The sequence below is a fragment of the Manihot esculenta genome, chromosome 12 (genome assembly GCF_001659605.2).
Source record: "Manihot esculenta cultivar AM560-2 chromosome 12, M.esculenta_v8, whole genome shotgun sequence".
NCBI classification, from domain to species: Eukaryota; Viridiplantae; Streptophyta; class Magnoliopsida; order Malpighiales; family Euphorbiaceae; genus Manihot; species Manihot esculenta.
The window spans coordinates 24,307,594-24,330,960 of NC_035172.2; the positions used below are offsets into that span (position 1 = coordinate 24,307,594).

Below are 23,367 nucleotides of genomic sequence, written 5' to 3' on the forward strand. Positions count from 1 at the left end.
TGTGGCCTAGCATGAGATGCCTTGTGATGCGGGACTAATACCCAGATGGCCTAACGAAACTCGCCTCATGGCCTTTAATAAATGCTCTTTAATCCTTTTTGAATAAGGCAACTCCCTCGTTTCTTGTCACTAAATAACACGTGAAAAATACATCATTAACTATAATTGTTAAAATTTTCTCAGATTACAAATTTTCTAGGAGTGGGTAATGACTCGGCCATCTAGCTTGGCCAGTTTATAAGACCCTGGACAAATAACCTTCGGGACCTTAAATGGCCTTTTTCAATTTTCGCCCAACTTACCAAACTCAGCATCTATTGCATCTATTCCTTTAAGGACTAAGTACCCCATATTAAAAGCATGTGGCTTGACCTTACTGTTGAACATTCTGGACATTTTGCTTTTGTGAACTGCCATTCTAATTATAGCCTTTTTCCTTTAGGACTTCCTGAAATCTCAGGGTGCTTACATGCGCTTGACATCGATGACACCTTTGGACAAGCTCTTTTGCATCTTTCATTATCATTGGCTAGCAGTATCCTTGTCTGAATGCTTTTCGGGTGATCGTCCAAGCTCTTTCGTGGTTTCACAATTACCTTCATGAATGTTTTTGAGGATTTCTCCGCCCTCATCTTCCATTAAGCATCATAACCATGGTTGAGTTGAGGATCTCCTGTACAATCAAACATTAATTAGTACATATTTAGAGGATATTTTTATTACCTGTTTAGCCGATCATTCATTTGTTGACAGATCATCCTGTGTCAAAAAGTTGTTTATGGGTATCATCCACAATTCTCCTTCCTCTGCCGCTGCTATTTTAGCCAAAAAATCAGCCTCTTCGTTATCACCTCTAGCCACCTTGTGAAATTTGCAGTTGCCCTTATTAGTAGTAACCTTAGAAGCAGCTCATGAATCGTCAACCATTTAGAGAGAGAGAAAAGAAAGATTTCTTTTAAAGAGAAAGAGAATAAGAGACCGGTTTTAATCCAAATGAATAGAGAGAATTCAGTAGATTTCTTGACAACGAAACCAAATGATGTAATCAGAAAATAGAGTTGTACTGTGATTAGTAAATCCTACAAGAAAGGGAACATAAGGAGGTTGGTGCCTATGGCAGCCGCTCAGACGCTCAAGTTAGTAAACTGGAGAGAAGGGTGAATGTAATGTAATGCTTTGAACATAAAAGTAGTTGTGTAAGAATTGCATACTTTTATCTCTGTGATCATTAGCTTTTATATTGTAAAAAGATGGGGTTAATTATGGTATTTCCTACAAATCCAGCAATGATGTGGCTGGTTCGTTGATAAGGGATTTCGCCGGCTAATTAGTTACGGATCCTGTGATTACAAACGTAAAGGGGATGTGTTGGATTGTATATCGGTTTGAGACTACAATAGGATCTCGATTCTGGAACCCCCAGCCCTATAAGCTCTATCTACCCAAACCTTCCGCTCCTTTATGGTTGATTCTGAGGACTCTGAAGGCTCTAACGATAGAGTCATTTATGCAACAAAATCGGATAGCACCTAGGCTTTCATGGCCTTTCTTAGAACATACTCGCCTTGTCCAGTACGTCAAAGACTTTTCGGATGTCTTCTGGACGGTCTTCTAAGGATTAGCTCTTTACTACTATGTTATCCATATACACTTCGACTGTTGACCCCACCACGTCTTTAAAAATTCCTGACACTAGGCTTTGTTAAGTCGCCTCCACATTTTGTAATCCAAAAGTCATTACCTTGTAGCAGTAAACTCCTTCATCTGTTATGAACGCAGTCTTCTCTGCATCCTCGGTGTCCATTATGATTTAGTGGTAATCTAAAATTGCATCAAGGAAAGAAACCACTACATGATTTGAGGTCGAGTCTACTAACCTCTCAATAGACGACAACAGATAATGATCTTTTGGACATGCTTTATTCTGGTTAGTAAAATCCACACACATTTTCCATTTCCCATTAGTTTTATTCACCAGGACTGCATTGGCGAGCCAAGTGGGATACTGGACTTTCTTTATCAATCCTGCACCCAAAAGCTTATCAACCTCTTCCTTGACCACTTATTGCCTATCTAGTGAAAATTTTCTTTTCTTTTCTTTTCTTTTGTTGAACGAGTTTGACGGCTTTGTCAATGGATAGCTTATGAGTGATGAGAGTCGAGTCCACACCTATTGCATCTTTTAAAGACCAAGCAAAAGTGGTTACTCGGCTCTTTAACAACTCAAGTAAATGAGTCTTTGTTTTACCAATTAACACAAAATCATACCTTTTATTCCTTACCTAGCTAGACCTCCTCTATTGGGTTTGCTGGCTCTGACTTTACGTGAGATTTAAGCTTCTCCAGTAAGTCATTGGGCATTGTTGTTTTTCCGAGGTTTTTTGCTGGGTGTTTGTAACCTTCTTTAGTCAACCTCGGATTGCCTCAGACCATGGCTTTTCCCCCTATAGTTGGTAGCTTAAGGCAAATAGCACCCATATTAATAATAATATTGTGGCAGTTTATGACTGGGCAGTTGAATATCACATTGTACGCAAATGAGATATCTACCACCACAAATTCAGCATACAACTCTCGCCTGTATTTTTTGTCACCCATCACTAGGGGGAGGTTGATAGTGTCGAGCACTGCCATGGTCTTATCTCCTAATCCTACTAACGAATAGAAAACTCTGATAAGACTATTTTTATCTAAGCCTAACTTATTAAAAATATTTAAGATGAAAAGGTTAATATAACTACCTATATTCACTAATACTCGCCTTACTTTGTACCTATTCAGGAGGATCTTAAAGACCAGTGTGATACGGATCCAATAGGGCAAATTTCTAACAATGGTGTGGAGCAAACTAGGCATAAAAATATTAGTCATAAAAAGATCCTGTGGATGTGACCCATTCTCCTCTACAACTTCTAAAACAGTCTCATTCACTTCATCAATCACGTGCTCCCCATGTCCACCATCATTCACAATCTCTTCTATACGCTCATTAATGGAATTTTCAGCAACAACTACATTAACTTCATGCATTAAAACTTCCTCTTCAATTTCAATCTCTATGGAAGTTGAGATTGAAACTTTAGCATCTTCTTTCTCCTTTTCTTTCTCCATCTTCCCTCCTTGAATTAGTCTTGTCAACCTGTTGTTCAAATCCCTATAAAAGTGTGAAGGGATGAATCTCTAGCGCATCAACTCTTCATCTCGAACTCGAGGCCTATTGGAATTAAGAGTTCTTTGAGGCATTCTTGTTGTAGTGGGAGCTTGTGAGACATTCAAACTCTCCATAGTTTCAGTCAACCTCTCAAGAGTCTTACAAATCTTTGTAAACTCACCACCAACTGACTTTTTAAAGAGCTTATAATCACTAGCCATGTCCCATTCACTTTCATCATCACTATCTACCATATTTTTGTATTTACTCATCCTGTCTTAAATCAATAAAGAACAAAGAGAACTAGCAAATATTGTGTTAGAAAAGAAAGTACTAAATTGTTTGCACTCTTACCACTCTTTTGCTTATTCTTCAATTGCACTTCAGCAATTAAGGTCAACCAATCAACCACAAGGTGCATTTAATGAAACAAAGAAGAAAACCTAAAGAAAGAAGGAAACGCGTAAAACTAGAAAGAAGACACTGATAATTTGGAAAGTAACACAAGAACTAGGTTTTGTACTACTTGAAAAATATCACCTAGAGTATAGACATAAGCAAACAATACTCCAGCAATGTCAAGGAAGTAAAAGCAAGCTTAAACCAAAAAAGAAAACTTAGAATTCAAATAAAAATGAACCTGGACAAAAGTTTAAATTTAATTCACTTCAAAGTAAATTAAATATGGATCTATTTAAACATACTCAAAAAGGCAAGTATCAAGGCCCACAAATAGAAACAGAAAAAAAAATTCAATAGCCAGATTTCATTTGTCTCCTAATATGGATTCAATCCAATTCAAAATTGATTCTCATAAATTACAGCAATCAATTGAGATAGGTAAGGCAATATGGATGAAAAAGAAAGTATATCACAATTTCGGCCAAATCAAGATAAATAAGGCAAAGGCGATTTTTGATATTTGATTTTATTTTTTTTAAGGATTTCAATTTTTTTATGATTAATAATCAAGAAGATGCAACCATGGACACACAAGCTTTTACCAAAATCAATAAGGAAGAAAAAGGAAAACTCAAAAAAACCCTAGATTCTAAGATAAATCAAAATTTACCTCACTTTGGCTCTGATACCAACTGACGCGGAATCCTATGGCACAAGCCTCAAACCTACACGCACAAGTAGATATGGAATCCAAAGATTTGATAAACCTACCTCCTATGGCACCTCACACTTAGAGAATCTGAAACACCAATGATCGAAGGATTTAGATGAGAATCCGACAAACGCCACAACTAATAGTTGATAAGTTAGCTAAGATTCTTGGTGCAATTGATGAAAGCAAATTCTCACTCTCACTCAAAAAAATACACGCTAAGGCATGAAAAGAATTTTGAAAATTTAGATTCAAAGCTACCTCTTACAAGTGTTTCTTATCCTTATATAGTAAGGAGAGAAAATAAAATCCTAAGACACTCTTTTTAGGTCTGACCGAACTATACACAAGACCCAAGGCCAATCACAAACTAAAATAACACATCAAATACATAAGTATTAAAACATAAGCCCAAAACATGGCCTAACACTCTAAAACTTAAAAGATAAAATATGGCCAGAATATAAGTCCAAACAAAGCTAAAATAAAACAAGTGTTTAAATAATAAAACATAGCAAGCCCATCATAACAAAGCTGAATCTTCACAAAAACCTTTCTTGATCTTCACTTTAGGCTTCCCTTTGTGTAGTTTTAGCCCATAGGTTTGATTAGGCTCCCTAAGCCTATGATTGCAAGTGTTGCACCAAATCTGTCCCGTATGAGTTGAAGCACGCCCCAAATATATATGGATCATATGAATATGATTTTGAACTCCTTTTAGATCCATTTGAATGACATAAGTTTGCTCCATATCATTGTTAGAAATTTTTCCTATTGGATCCATATCACAGTGGGTCATTTTAAAAGAATCTAATCGCTTTGTCTGCAGGGTCGAACCTTACCTCTTACTTGACCCATAGTTCTTGTTCCACTAATAGGGCGTCTTCTGCTACATGCTTATTTTTTCCATTGCCCTTATCAGGTCATCTTGCAATGACATGTACAATTTTGGCCATTTTAAGATATAGAGAAGAGAGATTCCTTCTTCAAAAAGAAAAGGAACAAGAAATCGGTTTTAATCCAAATTAATAGAGAAAATTCAATGGGTTTCTAGCAACATAACCAAATGTTGTAGTCAAAAAATACAAGTATGTTGTGACTTGCTAGGCCTGCAAGAAAGAGAATATGAGCTGGTTGTGAGTGCCCACATCAACCATTTTGACACTCAAGTCAGTATACCGGAGAAGAGAGTGAACATAATGAATTGCTTAGAGCTTTTGTAGTGCAAGAGAATAGCGTAAAAGCCTATGTGATCTTTCTCTTTTTAAACTGTAAGAGGATGGAGATAAATCTAGTATTTTCGAATAATCCGGCAATAATGTGGAAGGTTGCTTAATAAGGGATATCGCCAACTAATAGGTTGGTGATCTCGAGATTACAAACATAACGGGATATGTTGGACTGTGCCTTATAATAGTAACTTTATACCTCAAGTCAGTATACTGGAGAAGAGAGTGAACATAATGAATTGCTTAGAGCTTTTGTAGTGTAAGAGAATAGTGTACAAGCCTCTGTGATCTTTCTCTTTTTATACTGTAAGAGGATGGAGATAAATCTAGTATTTTTGGATAATTCAGCAATAATGTGGCAGGTTGCTTAATAAGGGATATCGCCAACTAATAGGTTGGTGATCTCGAGATTACAAACATAATGGGATATGTTGGACTGTGCCTTATAACAGTAACTTTATACCTCAAGTCAGTATACTGGAGAAGAGAGTGAACATAATGAATTGCTTAGAGCTTTTGTAGTGTAAGAGAATAGCGTACAAGCCTCTGTGATCTTTCTCTTTTTATACTGTAAGAGGATGGAGATAAATCTAGTATTTTCGAATAATCCGGCAATAATGTGGCACGTTGCTTAACAAGGGATATCGTCAACTAATAGGTTGGTCATCTCGAGATTACAAACATAATGGGATATGTTGGACTGTGCCTTATAACAGTAACTTTATACCAAGACTCGTCCTATTCAAGGGTAGGCGAGTTTTAATGATAAATTGGGTGTTTAAAGTGTCTGGATCTTCTTTTTCTCGGATGAAACTGTGTTTCTCACTTATCATATTCTTTTCACGTCACTCTATCTTGTGGTGATAGCTTATAATATATTTTAAACGATTATTATGTAGTAGTATTAAAAAAAAATTAATTAATTAATTAATATTAATATTTAAAATTATAAAATTAAATTTACATTGCATTGCTTTCATCATTTCAAAATAATATTAATTTTATAGTACTAAAATTATATGTCAGTAATATTTTTTATTTAAATATTAATAATAAAATATATTAATATTTAATTATATTGCAATTAAATATATACAAAATTCAATGGTCGTTTATAATTTATTAAAAAAATAGATAAATTAATTAATTAATATAAATATTTAAAATTATAAGAATTAAATTTATATTTTACTTTGTGCAGCTGTATACGTCTAATAATAAAATAATATTAATTTTATAACATTAAAATTATATAGTATGGATAATATATTTTTTTAAATATTAATAATAAAATATAGTAATATTTAATTATACTGCAATTAAATGAATATGAGACTACTGAATTATTTATAATTTATTAAAAAAAATAAATTAATTAATATAAATTTTTAAAATTATAAAAATTAAATTTACTCAATAAAATTACTCTCGTATTATTATACACATTTAACCATAATTAATCACAATATAACATTAATTTTATAGTACTGAAATTATATAGTGAGAGTAATTTTTTTTAAAATATTAATATATTAAAATATAAAAAAATATTTATTATCATAAAAAATTATAATATAAATAATATTATTAAATTAATATAATATAAATATGTTAGTATAATATATTAATAATTAAAAAATAAAAAATATATATATTTCTTGGCCTGGCCAAGAATTATAATTAAAAAAAATTAAATGTCCTTTACCAACTGACATGTTTTTTTATTTAAAAAAAAAAATTTTCTAGCACGTTTGTAAAACATGTAAAATCTTACTATGTTTTACGAATACGCTAAGAATAAAGTCTGACCATTACGTAAACAGTTAAATCTCTTTTTGGCAAATAAATTTGTTATAAATTTAAAGGATTAAATAATTTTATATTAACTCAAAAAAATAAAAGAAAAATAAGGTTTTTTAGTACAATATTCAATAATATAATTTATTATTGTGAACTTTATTTGTTAATGTTGTAGCCACTCAAAACCATTTTATTACCAGATAGAATCCGGTCCATAACTGTTATAAAATTAGAGTTTTAATTTTAATTATTGACGGATCTAATTCATCATTAAATGTGTTTAATCCGTCACTAATTCATTTGAAATTTATCACAAATTACTAAAATCTTTTGTGTCATTATCTCGGTAATTAAATTATTTACAACCAACATAAAATTCATCTATCGGTAATTACAAGTTTTTGACAGAAATAGTATGTTTGGCTAATTCTATTACAGAAAATTCTTCTTTTACAGTGATTTTAATTATAATAAATATGTTATAAATTTATTAGGAATCATTAAAGTTTGAGTCCATTTGAAAAAATTAAAAAAGATTATAGTTATTTAAGAATTTTTCTTATAAATTTTGGAAGGGCCAATAGAAAATTTAAATAAATTATTGATAAAAAAATATAATTGGAAAAGAAATCTCACAGTTAAAGTATATGATCCAGTAAAGACCAAAACTCTATACGATCGAAAATAAGCACCAAGGTTAAGTGACCTATTCACCAGCCAGAGGCATCTTCTGCGCTTTGGGGCAAAGAAGCCAACAGCTACTGTAACGACCCGAAAATCGGACCGCTACCGGCGCTAGGATCCGGGTCGACTTAAGGCCGCCGGGACCCGTAGCAAGCCAAACATACATCCTGGAAACCTGTTTAATCCCATACATGATCAACAACATACATAAAAATTTAAAACCTTTCTTTCAAACATCCAACTCAACCTGAACATAGTCATAATCATAAACATGATCCCTCTGTGGGATCTCATCAATGCCCCAACGGGCGATACAACATGAGATGAGTTGGCTAATATCTGTATCATCAAATATCTAAGATCATGCATCAACAAGGGATTACAATACTCATAGGGTCAAGAACATCTATAACCTCAATATACCTCATTACATAACATACTGTAATCTCTTACATTTCATTATAGTACAACTGTCATGTCCACCATCTAACTATTACATACACATACTTCAAAACTCTGGCTAACCTCCTGGTCTACCCTGTACCTGCACATCTGGGGTTAGGGGAGAGGGGTGAGCTACAAAGCCCAGTGAGCAGAATAGTGAAATCATATATTAAAATTTCATGCTTTCATGAAGTGCAACACATCACAACAAATCACATCTCGGATGGTATTGTCACCAATAGTCCTCTACATAGTCCAACTGTGCCGGGACGTAGAATGGGTACAACCGGTCTTTCTCTTATCATAACATATCATAACATACCAATGTGCCAGGGACGTAGAATGGGTACAACCTGGACTTTCTCTTACATCGTGCCAGGGACGTAGAATGGGTACAACCTGGACTTCCATACCATAACATGCCATAACATCATCATATCATATGAGGACTAAAGGATCATCCAATGACCAATCCACATCAACATCATAAATGCAATGCAACATATTCGTGAATACTAATGCAACAACCTACTATATCTCATGGCATTCATGATGCATGGATCATGCTCAAAATTCATATTTTAAAACTTAAGGTTTATTCCACTCACCTCTGGCTAGCTCTGATAAACTCTGTAGCAGCTGGCTCACTGCTGGGGTCCTCGGTTCCTCGGGTCCGAACCTACACAGGTGGACTCCAATGAGGGACCAAACATATATAAACATAACTCTAATATCCTCCCCAAAAACCCCCTAAAACATCATAAAACAATTACATAAAAACATGCAAGAAATGGCTGGACAGGGCACTTTCGGCGGCACCTTCAGCGGCCGAAAGTCCCTCCAGAGCCGAAAGTCAGGCAGGTTCGGCGGCACCTTCGGCGGCCGAAAGTCCCAGACAGAGGCGAAACTCATGCATGTTCGGCGGCACCTTCGGCAGCCGAAAGTCCCAGACAGAGACGAAAGTCTCTTTTCGGGGGCAACTTCGGCAGCCGAAAGGCCTGCCTCCGAACATGCATGAGTTTCGCCTCTGTCTGGGAGTTTCGGCCGCCGAAGGTGCCGCCTAACCTGCCTGACTTTCGGCTCTGGAGGGACTTTCGGCCGCCGAAGGTGCCGCCGAAAGTGCCCTGTCCAGCCATTTCTTGCATGTTTTTATGTAATTGTTTTATGATGTTTTAGGGGGTTTTTGGGGAGTATATTAGAGTTATGTTTATGTATGTTTGGTCCCTCATTGGAGTCCACCTGTGTAGGTTCGGACCCGAGGAACCGAGGACCCCAGCAGTGAGCCAGCTGCTACAGAGTTTATCAGAGCTAGCCAGAGGTGAGTGGAATAAACCTTAAGTTTTAAAATATGAATTTTGAGCATGATCCATGCATCATGAATGCCATGAGATATAGTAGGTTGTTGCATTAGTATTCACGAATATGTTGCATTGCATTTATGATGTTGATGTGGATTGGTCATTGGATGATCCTTTAGTCCTCATATGATATGATGATGTTATGGCATGTTATGGTATGGAAGTCCAGGTTGTACCCATTCTACGTCCCTGGCACGATGTAAGAGAAAGTCCAGGTTGTACCCATTCTACGTCCCTAGCACATTGGTATGTTATGATATGTTATGATAAGAGAAAGACCGGTTGTACCCATTCTACGTCCCGGCACAGTTGGACTATGTAGAGGACTATTGGTGACAATACCATCCGAGATGTGATTTGTTGTGATGTGTTGCACTTCATGAAAGCATGAAATTTTAATCTATGATTTCACTATTCTGCTCACTGGGCTTTGTAGCTCACCCCTCTCCCCTAACCCCAGATGTGCAGGTACAGGGTAGACCAGGAGGTTAGCCAGAGTTTTGAAGTATGTGTATGTAATAGTTAGATGGTGGACATGACAGTTGTACTATAATGAAATGTAAGAGATTACAGTATGTTATGTAATGAGGTATATTGAGGTTATAGATGTGCTTGACCCTATGAGTATTGTAATCCCTTGTTGATGCATGATCTTAGATATTTGATGATACAGATATTAGCCAACTCATCTCATGTTGTATCGCCCGTTGGGGCATTGATGAGATCCCACAGAGGGATCATGTTTATGATTATGACTATGTTCAGGTTGAGTTGGATGTTTGAAAGAAAGGTTTTAAATTTTTATGTATGTTGTTGATCATGTATGGGATTAAACAGGTTTCCAGGATGTATGTTTGGCTTGCTATGGGTCCCGGCGGCCTTAAGTTGATCCGGATCCTAGCGCCGGTAGCGGTCCGATTTTCGGGTCGTTACAGCTACAATACTAAAGACTATTAGAATAAAATAAAACAACATCCTCAACCGATTAGAATCGACAACTGCACCGATCACAAAAACCGCTCTGGCTTCACTTTCTTTGTCTTACTCTGCGCTTTCATTGTCTCTCCTTTCTTAAACTCCCTCTCTCCGCCATGTCTCTATTACTATCTATATATCTTTCTCTTAAATAAATTAATACATAAAATTATAAATAATTGCACAATTAAATGATAAAATTATCAATAATTATAATATAAATACTATATAATATTTTAAATTCAAAACGGATAGAAAAACGATCGAAACAAACACTACAAAAATAAATAGACTATCAGCGATGGATATTGTTTCTGTTAAAAAAAATAAATTAGCGACAGAATCAACAACGGCTTAACCACGAATACTTTAATTACATATTTCCAACGTATTTCCGACGGATGAGCGATGGATTTTTAAAAAATTAGTAACGAAATTTATTTCGTCGCTAATCTGTCAAAAATTTTAAAAAAATAAATAAACAAAAAAGCCCTAAGACATCTCTTTCATTCTGAAAATTTCCAGCCGCACCTCACTTTCCTCTTCTCTCCTCTCCTAAGCTAAAGTCTCCATCACCGTCATCTCCCTTCCCATGCCTCTGTCGCTATCACAGTATTTGAAGTGACGAACAGCTCCCACGACGCTCCTTGAAACGCGACGCTACCACTAGACGACCGACGCTGCTCCTCCATGTATGATTGGCACTGCTGGACTCTCCCCACCACAACACGACGTTGCTATTACTGTGGCCGCCGATAGATCGATAGATCGTAGTTGTTTATATTAGTGAATTTGCATATCTTGTTTTATTTACAGCTGGTCTTGAAGGTAAATGTTATGTCTCTTTATGATCTTCACTATGATTCTTTTCTTTCTCTTTTCCTTCTATTTACTATCTTTAGTCACCTATAGGTTATGCTAGTCCACTTGCGGAGAAACGATTCAACCTATATCTTTATCGTCCTTCCATTGTTAGCACGTAATCTCTGCTCTTATATATTGTAAATATTGTTGGCTCCTTTGTTTTCAAATTATCTATTAGATTTAACTGTGTAAATTGGGATATGCAAGCTCAAGTGCTTGAGCTCTTTTTTTGAGAACTTAGCAAGTGTTCTACTCAAGAAATTTCGTAGATGTGTTTCTTAGAATTGGTTGTTTTCTTATTAGGCAATTGTGTAATACCATTAGAAGTTTGCTTCAGGTCAGCATGCTCACCTTTTTATTTTATTTGCAAAACTATTTGATCTCAACCAAGCCAAGTGGCAGAAGAAATTGCACTTAGGATAGATTTGGATTGCTAGGTTTGTTATACCTTCAAAGACTTGGTAAATGTCATCCCTAGTTTCACTTAAACAACCTTTATGAAACAGCTGCAACGACTAATCTATCCTATTAACGAGGCCAATAATTTGTTTAATAATATTAGAACCAAGCAACTGGTGAGAATATTGTTGCCATATCAGTACTATGAATGCTTGCTGAGACACGACTTTAGGGTATTCTTGTGTATCATTTCTTTTTTATCTGAACCAAACATAGTGTTAATACTTGTTTACTTTACCTACAATTTTTAAGGTTTAAGGTCTCATCACTAATTTCTTACAGATTTCAACTTTGTGTGAAAAACAAGGAATATAGAGAACATGTGAAAGATCTGTCCTATTTATCCAAAGATCTCTGTAAAATTGTAATAGTTGATAACAACCCATTCAGTTTCTTGCTGCAACCATTGAATGGTATACCATGCATTCCTTTTTCTATTGGATAGCCATATGATAATCAGGTAAAAACTGTTCTCAGTGCCAATGCATAATTTAAAATCTTTAATTGCAAATACTTTTGTTTTTCTTATTGTTGTTTGTTTCTCTTAACTAGCTTGTGTAGCTTTTGGATGTCCTTCCACTTCTCAAGCACTTGTCCCTTCAAAAGGATGTTATAACTATACTTTATGAGAGGTTCCATATGCCTAAATAGTTTCAAATGCATGGAATTCCTGCTTCTTGTTGATAGTGTAAAAATAACCATGTTCAAACAGCTATGGTTCTTGTCTGGGAGACCGAAAAAATCGTTACCTTATTTACATTTTGCCGCCAAATCCTACATTTTCTTACATAATGCCATTGTTATGAATAGGTGCAGTAAAACAGGCATATTTGCTTGAGTTACAAATTCTAAATAGTTGCGTCTTTCGTTGTAGTTGCTAATCAAGTTAATGATGATTTAAGTAGACTCCAATTCTTTAGTAATTAGGTGTACTGACACCAGTATTGATAAATTTGAAAGTTCTAGATATTTTTTTAAAAATTCTTCTTTCATCATATACCCATATCAATATAAAAGTGTTGTCAATAAGATTGATTACATCATTCAGGAAGCTACATAGATCTTCAGTATAGTGACCGGCAACAAGCTATAGATGATTAAAAATTAATATATAATTAGAGTTGAATTTATTTATATAGATGATTAGAAATTATTTATGCATCTTGTGTTATGTGATTATTTCTTTTTTGTAAGCAAATAAACTAGATAAGCAACCAACTCAACTTAAAATATTTCGTGCAACTCACATAAAAAAGATGAGTCAAGGTGTCTGCTTATTTATTATTATCACATTATTTTTCTATTTGTTATGTTAGCATTAGTTGTTTATGGTTATTATTTCTGAAAGAAATAAAAGGGGGTTTATGGTTTTGGATCTTCTGATATTGCAAAATCAGGAACTCCAACTATCTTTTTCTCATGCACATCAACTCATACTAGAGGACCTTTTTAAGCTATATTTTCTTTAGAGGAGATTGAACAAATACTAGAGCAAAACCGGATCAAAATGAAAGAAAAAATGGAGTAAATGCAAAAGTAAATACGAGTGCATATAGAAAAACAAGTAAAAGATCATATTAAATCATTGAATAACGAAAAAAATATCTTCACCACATAATACAACTGCAGATTTTACTTCTCTATCAAATGATTCAGCAAATTGATGGATTAGTTTTAAATTTTGTGGACATTGTTAAGTATTATAGATTTATTCTAAATTTTTAACTTTATAAATATTGTTAAATATTTGTGTATATGAACATGAATTATAATGATTATGAATGATATTTGATTTATATTAAATATGTTTCTTAGTTATAAATTATTTAGATTATACCAAGAATGTCTAAATAAAAATAGAAATTATTTTATTGACGATAACAAATATTATTGAAAATATAAATAATTTTGCGATTGAATTCCAATAGATTAGCGATGGATTTGAGACGAATTTGATAAAATAATCTTAATATTTTTGACGGATTTACGACAACTTTTGTTAAAGTGTTCTTAATATTTTTGATGGATTTTTCGTTGTTAATTATTTTCGACAGATTAGCGATGGATCGTTTAATGGATGACTTCAAAATTTTCAATGAATTTAGCGACGAACAAAGTTTATCTCAAACATTTTCCATAAAATTATTCGTAAAAAATCTATCACAAATTCATCGTAAATTTTTTCAACGAAGTTTAGATCCGTTAAAAATCTATCGATAATATTTTTAATAAATTATAAATTTATCAGAATAAATTAATTATATAACTTTAAGCGACGAATCTAAATCCGTCGAAAATCCATCGCTGAAAGTACCAGCAATGGCTTTCGAACTATTCCGTTATTAATAGTCTATTTTTTTAATAGTAAAAATTGAGAGATTAAATTGCTTAGTTTTTAAAGTGTAATTTATAGCCTTTGAAATGTAGTAAAACTCATAACTTATTTTCTAACTTTTTTTAATACTAAATATTTAATTTTTTAAATTATTATTTTATAATGAAATAATTTTTTAATTTTAGTTAATTATTTATTAAATAAATCAACTCAAATTAAAATGACTCGATTTTTATAAATATTAAAATTATAAATATTAAATTATTATAAATTATTAAAATTAAAAGTATTAAACCGTTATAAAAAATGAAATTTAAAAGATTAAATTATTATGATTCAATAATAAATTTTAATAGAAATATTATTTTATTAATAGAATGAAAACTTAAAACTTAATTTTTTGTTATTAAAATAATAAAGACTAATTTAAATTTGTTTTGATTTTTTAAGTTATAATAATATATAAAATTTTCATTATAAATCTATTTAATTTTATTTTATTTTTAAAATAATTTATCATTAATTATTATTTTTTAAATAATTATTTAAAATATTTCTTACTATATATTAAAATAAATAAAATAAAAATTAATAAAAAAATTATAATAAATTATAAAACAGAAAGCGTATTAATGTTAAATTCAAGAGCTAAATAGTAAACGTTTGGAAAATAAAATTATGCGGTAGGCGAAGGGAAGCTGAGCTATCGAAATTGGATGGAAATGTCGGCATGTTCAACGTGAAATTTGAGACGGAATTATTCCTTGGCAGTGAGTGATCCCATCATCTGCCTAGATCGAGACTGGGTCTGGGCCTGTCCAATAAAAACTTCCCTGCCTCCCTTTCACATTAGAAATATTTTGTCTACTTTTCTTCATAAAATTATTTTAATTGAAACTGAATATTTTAAAATTTCAAAACAATTTTTTTAAAAATAAAACAAGTTAATATTATTAATTTAATATTTATGTAAAACTAATTTATTAGATAAATTAATAAATTTAATAATAATTATACATAAATAGATATGAAATAATATTATTAATATAAATTACAAGCAACTTGCAAGATTATGTTTGGTTTAAAGATCTTATTGACTGAAAATTTCGGCCAACGGCTTACATCTGTTTAAAGTTTCTGCTTCAAAATTAAAAATTACACGGTAAACATTTCTTTTGACATCTTAACGAGGAATTGAATGTATGCTTACAACATTCAATTCAAGCGGTCTGGTCTTATTGCTGGGCTGATCGCCCCCCAATTTTGTATGACCTCCGAAGGAAAGCAATTAATGTCAGAGGACTAACAAACTGCTTGGACCCGTAACAATCCACAAATTTTCCATTTTTGATAAGGAATATCTCGGGAACTAACTTAAAGTTGTTGCTGTGGGACACTAATGCAATTCCATGTCTGAAACTTTGAATTAAATTATTTTTTATATTTCCATTTGATATAAAGAGTAATAATAAAAGGAAACTAAGGGTTACAATATACTCTCCAATTAAGGTTACAGGAAGCCGCATCTAATTTGTAAAAGTAAGTACATGACGAAAGGCTAAAATTAAACAAAATTGTATGTTTCTCTTCCAAGTTTGTCTATCTTTCAATTTGTATTAGCAAGGCTTGTCTCTTGATCAATTGAAGAAATGGCAGGCGTCTGTTCTGAATACGCGGAGCCCGTGTAAAGAATTTTTCTAAGCTCGTTGTACCTCTGCGCATTGAAATTATGGTGCTGCATGAGCTTTTTCTGCTTGGCATTAAACCTGCTTTGGTAAAATCCTTCAAAAGAAGGCTCTTTGGAAGTCCTGAGGAAAAAGGCGTATCCTGCCATGCAATACATTGATGTGACATAGAAGCAAATAGGCTCCATGACGTCCCATGAGAGTTCCCAAAAGGTTAGCCTCATGAAGGCGGCTGTTTGGACAACAAAATAACCAAGCCCACCCCAGAGTTCTCGGCGAACAAGTTTATCGGCTTTTTTGTCGATTGCAGCTTTCTGCTTCTCCAAGTGTTCTAGTTCCTTTCTTCTTGGATCGTTGGGGCCGATTGCTGGGAATGGGATTAGTCCTCCAATTGCTTTCAACACCTATAATAACAAGAAAAGGAAAATTTGTTTGGGTAAAACACAGCTCTATCACGGCGTCTATGATTTGTTAGCTAATAATTGATGATAATAGACTAGAACAAAGCTTGGAAAACCCTTAAATTCGGCATGAAGAACAATGAAATAGAATTGAGAATTTTTTTTAAAAAATAAATAGTCAAAAAATAAAAAAGAAAACAGCTGTGAATGTTAGCACATCAGTAGAAAAAAATCAACTCTTCAAAAGAGGACGGAATAAAATTCAAAAAAAGTACAAAAAAAAACCGACGACATTGAAGCTAAAAACCAAGAGCTTTAAAAAGGAAAAATACTGATCCGTTTATGTTCTCTTCTGTCAAGAATAATGAATAAGAATATCTAATTAATTATAAAGCTAATGTAGGTTTCTTTTAATCAGATTACTAGTTCCAAATGTCTAAGAGTCCAGTGGCTGGAATCTCTAGGCCCGACGATCCTAGAGGCACAAGGATTTTTCTCTCTCATCAAATACATCAGGACCCTCATTTCATTTTTTTTTTTTTTTTGCGTCAAATATTTTCCCATTCTTATTCTTCGTTTAATTTCATAAAACTATATGTTTTAATTAGATTTTGGGTTGACATGGAGTTCAGGTGGCAAGGCAAGGCTTTCTGGGTTTTATCCCATAGGCCTTGCACCACAGGTGAAACAAATCTTGTCACCGTACAAACTGATCTTGCGAAACAACAAAGTTTCATTCTCCTGTCGAAAAAACACACAAAAAAATAATCATAAAACCATATCAGTTCTCGGTAGTTCCCAAGTTTTTTTTAAAAAAAAAAAAAAAAAAAAAAGAGAATGTAATTATCTGGTTATTGGAAATCACTTTCCAAGGACCATATGTATGCAAGCTATTGCTATTGTTTATCTGTTACATAAATTAACAAGCAGAGATAATAATTCAGTTATGAATAGGAATTGGAATCAAGTAGTAAAAGATAAATTTACCTGCTCTGGTTTGAGGAACACGACATTGCCCAGTACGATTACTGTGCCGGATTCATCAAGCGTTTTCGCTATCCGGATTCCTTGTTCCAGATCCGAACAGCCTTCTCCGCAGATCCGAACGAACTCGGGGTAAAGTGTCCAGCTATTCTCCATCCCTCTTAGCCTCGATTTCACCACTTCCAATTGCGCCGCCCTCAACAACTTCCTCGCATCCTCCACTGTCAAGCCTTCCTTCTCCGGTCGTGATTCATCTGGATACTTTATTGCAGGCGGTATCAGACCGTCCAATTTGATCCTATTCTTTGCAATGTCAAAAGACCTGAGTTTATCCACCAGAGATTCCCCGATTTGCATCGACAGTAGCTCTGGCGAATTAGAGCTCGGAAGAACGGCTCCCTTGTGGAACAACCGCCGGAATATGCCGTTATCTCCAGGATCAGGAGAAATGTTGGATTTGCTCGGGTTTTGAGGGATTCTAGTCTGGACGGCCGGAGAGGAAATACGACAATTGGACAGGGACTGATTTGATATCTTGGAGATTCTGAAGAGGCGCTCAGCTAGAGTTTTCTTGAACGCCATTGATGAGCAATACAAAGCTCTCCAAGGAAAAAACAAAATAGGAGTTTTGGGTTCCCAATAATATGGAAGGCTTTTACGCTTAAATGCAAAACGCACGGTGTTTCGGGTCCTTAATATAGGTGTCCCAAGCAAGAGGGAGACGATGAGCATATGAAAATTATCGCGATATATTGAAGATAATCCTCCGCCTCATGTTTGGGCATATTCCCCTGGCGCCTTCTACTCTCGTTGAAATATTCCTTTTTCCTCATTCCAAAATATCGTACCGCTCGAGAAATTCAAAAGTAGAGGATCTATTCACGAGATGAAATATCATGGGGACGGCTTAATCACCGTACACGTGGTTGGCCAACTTTGTTAGACCAACGGCAGCACACCGTGTGATGACATGAAATTAATTGATGAATTAAGAGGGAGTTAGCTGCTGAAGCCAGAAGGTGGTGTAACCGTCTAAGGTTGAGATTAGTGATGTGGCGCGGTCACGTTTTACAGGTGGAAAGGCGTGACCCAATGGTTATCTTAAGGTTAAAATAATATAATAGGCTTGCTTACAGATAAGTATTACTGTAGAGGGAGAAAATAGGAGAATCGTGCTCTAGGCTTTGCTGGATGGCAACTGGTCTACAGCGGACGGATTTCAATTCTGATTGGGCCTTGCGTTCACGCAAACGTGTAGCCACATATGGTAAAAGCCATTGTTCATTCACGAAAATTCCTGTGGAAAAAATAGAAATTAATTTTTAGAATAAATTAGAAATTAGTTTTATTTTTAGAATGAATTTGAAATTAATTATTTGAGATAAAAGTGGATTTTTTACTAATGTGCCACGTGGTAGATTCTCATTCGGCATAGATGAGACCTCCACCTAGACAAAAATTGCTTTAATCCTGGTCAAGTTAGGTGAGTGCACAAGTGTCAGACTGCTGCTTTTATTTGAATTACAAATATTCTTTAATTTTAATTTAGAGCATAAGAGTAGAGTATTAAACCAAAAAATTTAAATGTTTGCATTAATTTAATTAAAATTTTATATAGTAAAATTAAGTCTTTTTATTCGTTTACTATGATAGATAGTAATGATTCGTGACATGGTGTATTTTATTATTAAAAATTAAAATTTTGATTATAAAATATGATTAATATAAATTTTTAGGCCTTTGATTCAATAGATTTATGATTTAATATTATTTTTTTAGTTAATTTACTAAGTTGGCTTCATTTGATGGAATTTCATGTCATAAAATTTATTATAATTATATTTAATTTCTGTGAAAGCAAAGATTATTTTATTGAGATAGGAGAATAGAACAAAATCACTTAAACAAATCAAAATGAGATGTGCATGACAGAAAGGACAAACTTCAAACCAAAAAATCTAAGCAACGTTTAAAAAAAAGAAAAAGAAAAAGAGGCAAACAAAACAAACGGGTGAACAACTATATTAAAATAAACGAGTTGATTAGCCTTTTTTTCATTTTTAAGTGTTTAAATTTTTTTTACTATTAAAATATTTATCTTCATAGTGAACAAGGAAAAGAAAAGAGATGTATAGCCCATCAATAATTTTCAATTTTTCTACATTCTTCATTAAAAAAACCTAATTTATACATTTCAATATATATTAAAAAAATATTTCAAAAAGCTATCCCAAATCATAGTTCTATTTGTTTATTATTAATATCTTAAATATTTATACAAGTCATTTTATATTTTTTCCTTAATTTTATAATATATAAGTTTATTATATACTTTATAATAACGTTATTATGTTGTCTAATTTATTTTATATTTATTAATTGTTATAAGTTATTAGGTAGAAGTTTTTGTTGTTGAGTAGAAAATTATAATTTATTCAATATTACATTTAAAAGTTGTTTAAGAAATTGAAATTTAATTGAATTTATATTTGAAGTAATATCAAAGGAGAAGCTGACTTCAAATCAATTCTATCTATTGAGTTTGTAACAAATTTTTATGAAAAGGATATGTCAGACACAATGAAAATATTTACTTATATATTAAATTCAAATATAAATATTTAATTCCATGGGTAAATCGAATGGTTATTAAGATTTTAAGTATTGTGACCAATTGCTAAATAATGTAAACACATTAGTCAGCCATTCAAACTATAATCACATATTTGAAGAGTTATGATTGTTTGGTATGCATTTCTGGATAAAAATATTCATTTATTTGAAATTAATTTAAATTTAATTAAATTCTTTTATATCAAATAAATTAAATAATAAATTTAATACATTCATCATTCTTATTATTTTTAAACTATACATAAATACTTATTCTCATAAATAATAATAATTTTTATTTTATTATTAATATTTTTATAATATTTAAAATCTAAATTTTACAATTAAGATTTTTCTTAAAATTAACAAAATAATATAATAAATTATAAATATTAAATTAAATTATTTTTAAAGATTAATTATTAATTAAAAATTAAAAAAATAAGAACAAAAGAAAAAGAAAAGAGTTTTCAAAGATTAATTAAATAATTTTGATATAAATAGTTTTAAATGAAATAATTTTTTTAAAATTCTATTAATTTTAGTAATATTTACTTTTAATTAAAAATTAATTTTCAAGAAAATTAAATTTTTACATTATTAATTTTGTTAAATATAAAAATTTAAAAAAATCATTAAGAATAAGGGCTATGAGTTTAAACTAATTTTCACGTTGATCTCTTACAAAAATAATATGGTAAAAACTAAATTTATTAGAATTTGGCGTCATATTTTAGCAGGAGATGACTAGACTAGTTGATTTTCACACGGGATAATTGGATTCGGAGTTTAAATTATACACTACTATCATGTGTAATAATGACGACAGATTCAATATTTGTGATAATCAAGGCTTTTGAACCAATTTAATAATTGTAATCTATTGAGCGGGGGACAAATTCAGTAGTTTTCTATTATTTTGCATCCGCAGTTCTGCATTTTTTTTATAAAAAAAATTATTAGCTTTTAATTCTAATCACCCATTTTTATGTATATATTCATTTTTAAAATCAAAAACATTAATTGTTATTTCTTCCATCTCTTCATTCCATCTCTTTCTCCTCACCTACTTCTATCTATTGCAACATCTCACTTCCAGTGCGCAGCAACAACAAATCCAGCGCCACAATCCCACTCTCCATCATCGCAACCCGCTCTCCATCACCTCGGCATCTAACCTCCATCTCGTAGCAATGCAGAAAATCGCTCTCCTGCATCGCTGTCACGCAGTCCTCCTATCCAATATCGCAGCCCCACTCTCTTGCATCGCAAGCCCTCACTCGAGCTCCTATAGCCCTGTCTCCTACATGCCGCGTTGCAGCTTACAAACACCATCATCGTTTTAAAATTTCAATTCCTTTGTAATATACTTTTTTTTTTCAATTGTACCTTAGCTATTATGGCTTTTTGATAGTTGAAATTATGATCGAGTTAATATTGGCTATAATTTTAATTTTGAAATTTGTTTAATGAGTGACTCCAATTTCAAAAGAAAATACGAAGATAAAAAAAAAAAAAGTATTGTAAACTCAATTTTACATTTTTTTTATTAATTTATATCATATATATATATAATTGATAATTTTACATAAAATGATGTTTTTAATATTATAATTTATATTTTAACATTTAATAATCCTATAAAATTATTTAAATTATATTTTAATTTTTAAAATTAATAAATAAAATTATATATATATATATATATAATTTATTTCCATGCATAAAATTTAAGCTCAACACAAATACTGGATATCAATTATAATAAACTTAATCCAAACATGATGATAACAATTATTTTATTTAATTATAAAATTGCAAAATAAATTTTTATATGTAAAATTATCTTACTTAAATATGTAAAATTTCCCTATGTAGACTTTTTGTGACTCGATACTCTCGACTTTTCCTCTTCCTTAAACCTAATTTTTTCTTTTCCCTTTCCTATGAAAAACGATCTACGTCAATTGACTATCGATGAAAAAGAATATGTTGTCGCCTCCCTATTAAGAACTCCAGAGATATTTCAATCATCACTTATGATTTTTGTATGGTGGGAATGTTTCTCACATACAATCCAATCAATTTTCAGAATATGCAGACCTCTTTGGCAGATTTATGGCAGCAATTCTCGGACAGTTATTGTATTGAAGGATTTGGTTCCTAGTTACAAGCTAGACATTTTATTTTTGATAGAAACAAAAGCTATTAGTTCTCGTATGGAATTTTTTCGTAGTTTTTTACATTTTGATGGTTGCTTCTCAATCAATAGACAAGGATTGGGAGGAGTCCTTTCGTTAATGTGGAAGAGTCATGGGTCTGTTTCTGTGGTTGCTTTTTCTTCAAATTTTATTGATTCGGTTGTTTCGGAAGGTAATGTTCAATGGAAGTTTACTAGTTATTAAGGGTTTTCGGAATTGCAACGACGACGTCAATCTTGGAATCTTATTCGAGCTTTATGTCGTAGAAGCTTTCTTCTGTGGCTTTGTTCGGGAGACTTTAATGATTTATGCTCGAGAGATGAGAAAGAATGAGGAGTATCTTTGCCAAATTATCTTATGTAAGGGCTTAGACAGGCACTTGAGGAGCATTTTTGCCAAATTATTTTATGTAGGGGTTTGATTTTGAATGATTGTAAATCTTTGTTAGACTCTAGAACTGATATTTCTGTTAGATGGGTTCGTCATAATGCTACTCTAGCTGCTCATACTTTGGCTAGAGAATCTATCATGCATAATCGTCTCTCTGTTTGGGATGATATCCCCCTTTATTTGATGGAATTTTATTAATACAATCAGTAGTTTTGTTTTCAAAAAAAATAAATTTTAAGCTATGCTTTATGTAAAAAAAATAAACTTAATTATTTTGATAATGCAAACTAAAAATTTGTGATAACGGTAAAAGTAACCACAAAAATAATTATACACCTAAAACTTGCTGTTTCAAAAGAATATTGTAAGCAATATAACTTAAGAAGCAAGAAGAATAAGTTAAGTAAAAACTCGTTAAAGCGAAACAGTGTGCATTGGACAAACAGAAATGAAGAACTCATGCAGAAATCATGGACATCAAGTAAAAAAGAATTAGCGGGAGAATCTATTATGAATAAATGCTTAGCTGTACAGTTAGTTAGATACTTTTCTAGATACTTCTCTCTGTGTATATAAAGACCTCACAAAAGAAGATACATATGCATATTGAATGAATTTCCTTTCATTCTTTACATACGCATATTGAATGAATTTCCTTTCATTCTTTTCTTCTTTGCAAA

The 23,367-nt window shown here is 32.4% G+C and overlaps 1 protein-coding gene and 1 pseudogene across 1 annotated transcript; one reads left to right on the top strand and one right to left on the bottom strand.

Annotated features, from left to right (window-relative positions):
- The first annotated feature begins 360 nt into the window (after positions 1–360).
- On the top strand, positions 361–13,062 carry LOC122725280 (annotated as a pseudogene).
- A 2,768-nt stretch (positions 13,063–15,830) lies between these two features.
- Positions 15,831–18,160, bottom strand: LOC110627399 (calcium uniporter protein 2, mitochondrial). Its single transcript, XM_021773691.2, has 2 exons — positions 17,487–18,160; positions 15,831–16,502 (listed from the first exon to the last, which is right to left on the bottom strand). Exons 1-2 carry the CDS (start codon positions 18,063–18,065, stop codon positions 16,020–16,022), a joined length of 1,062 nt encoding a protein of 353 aa, XP_021629383.1. The 5' UTR covers positions 18,066–18,160; the 3' UTR covers positions 15,831–16,019.
- Between the last annotated feature and the right edge of the window lie 5,207 nt (positions 18,161–23,367).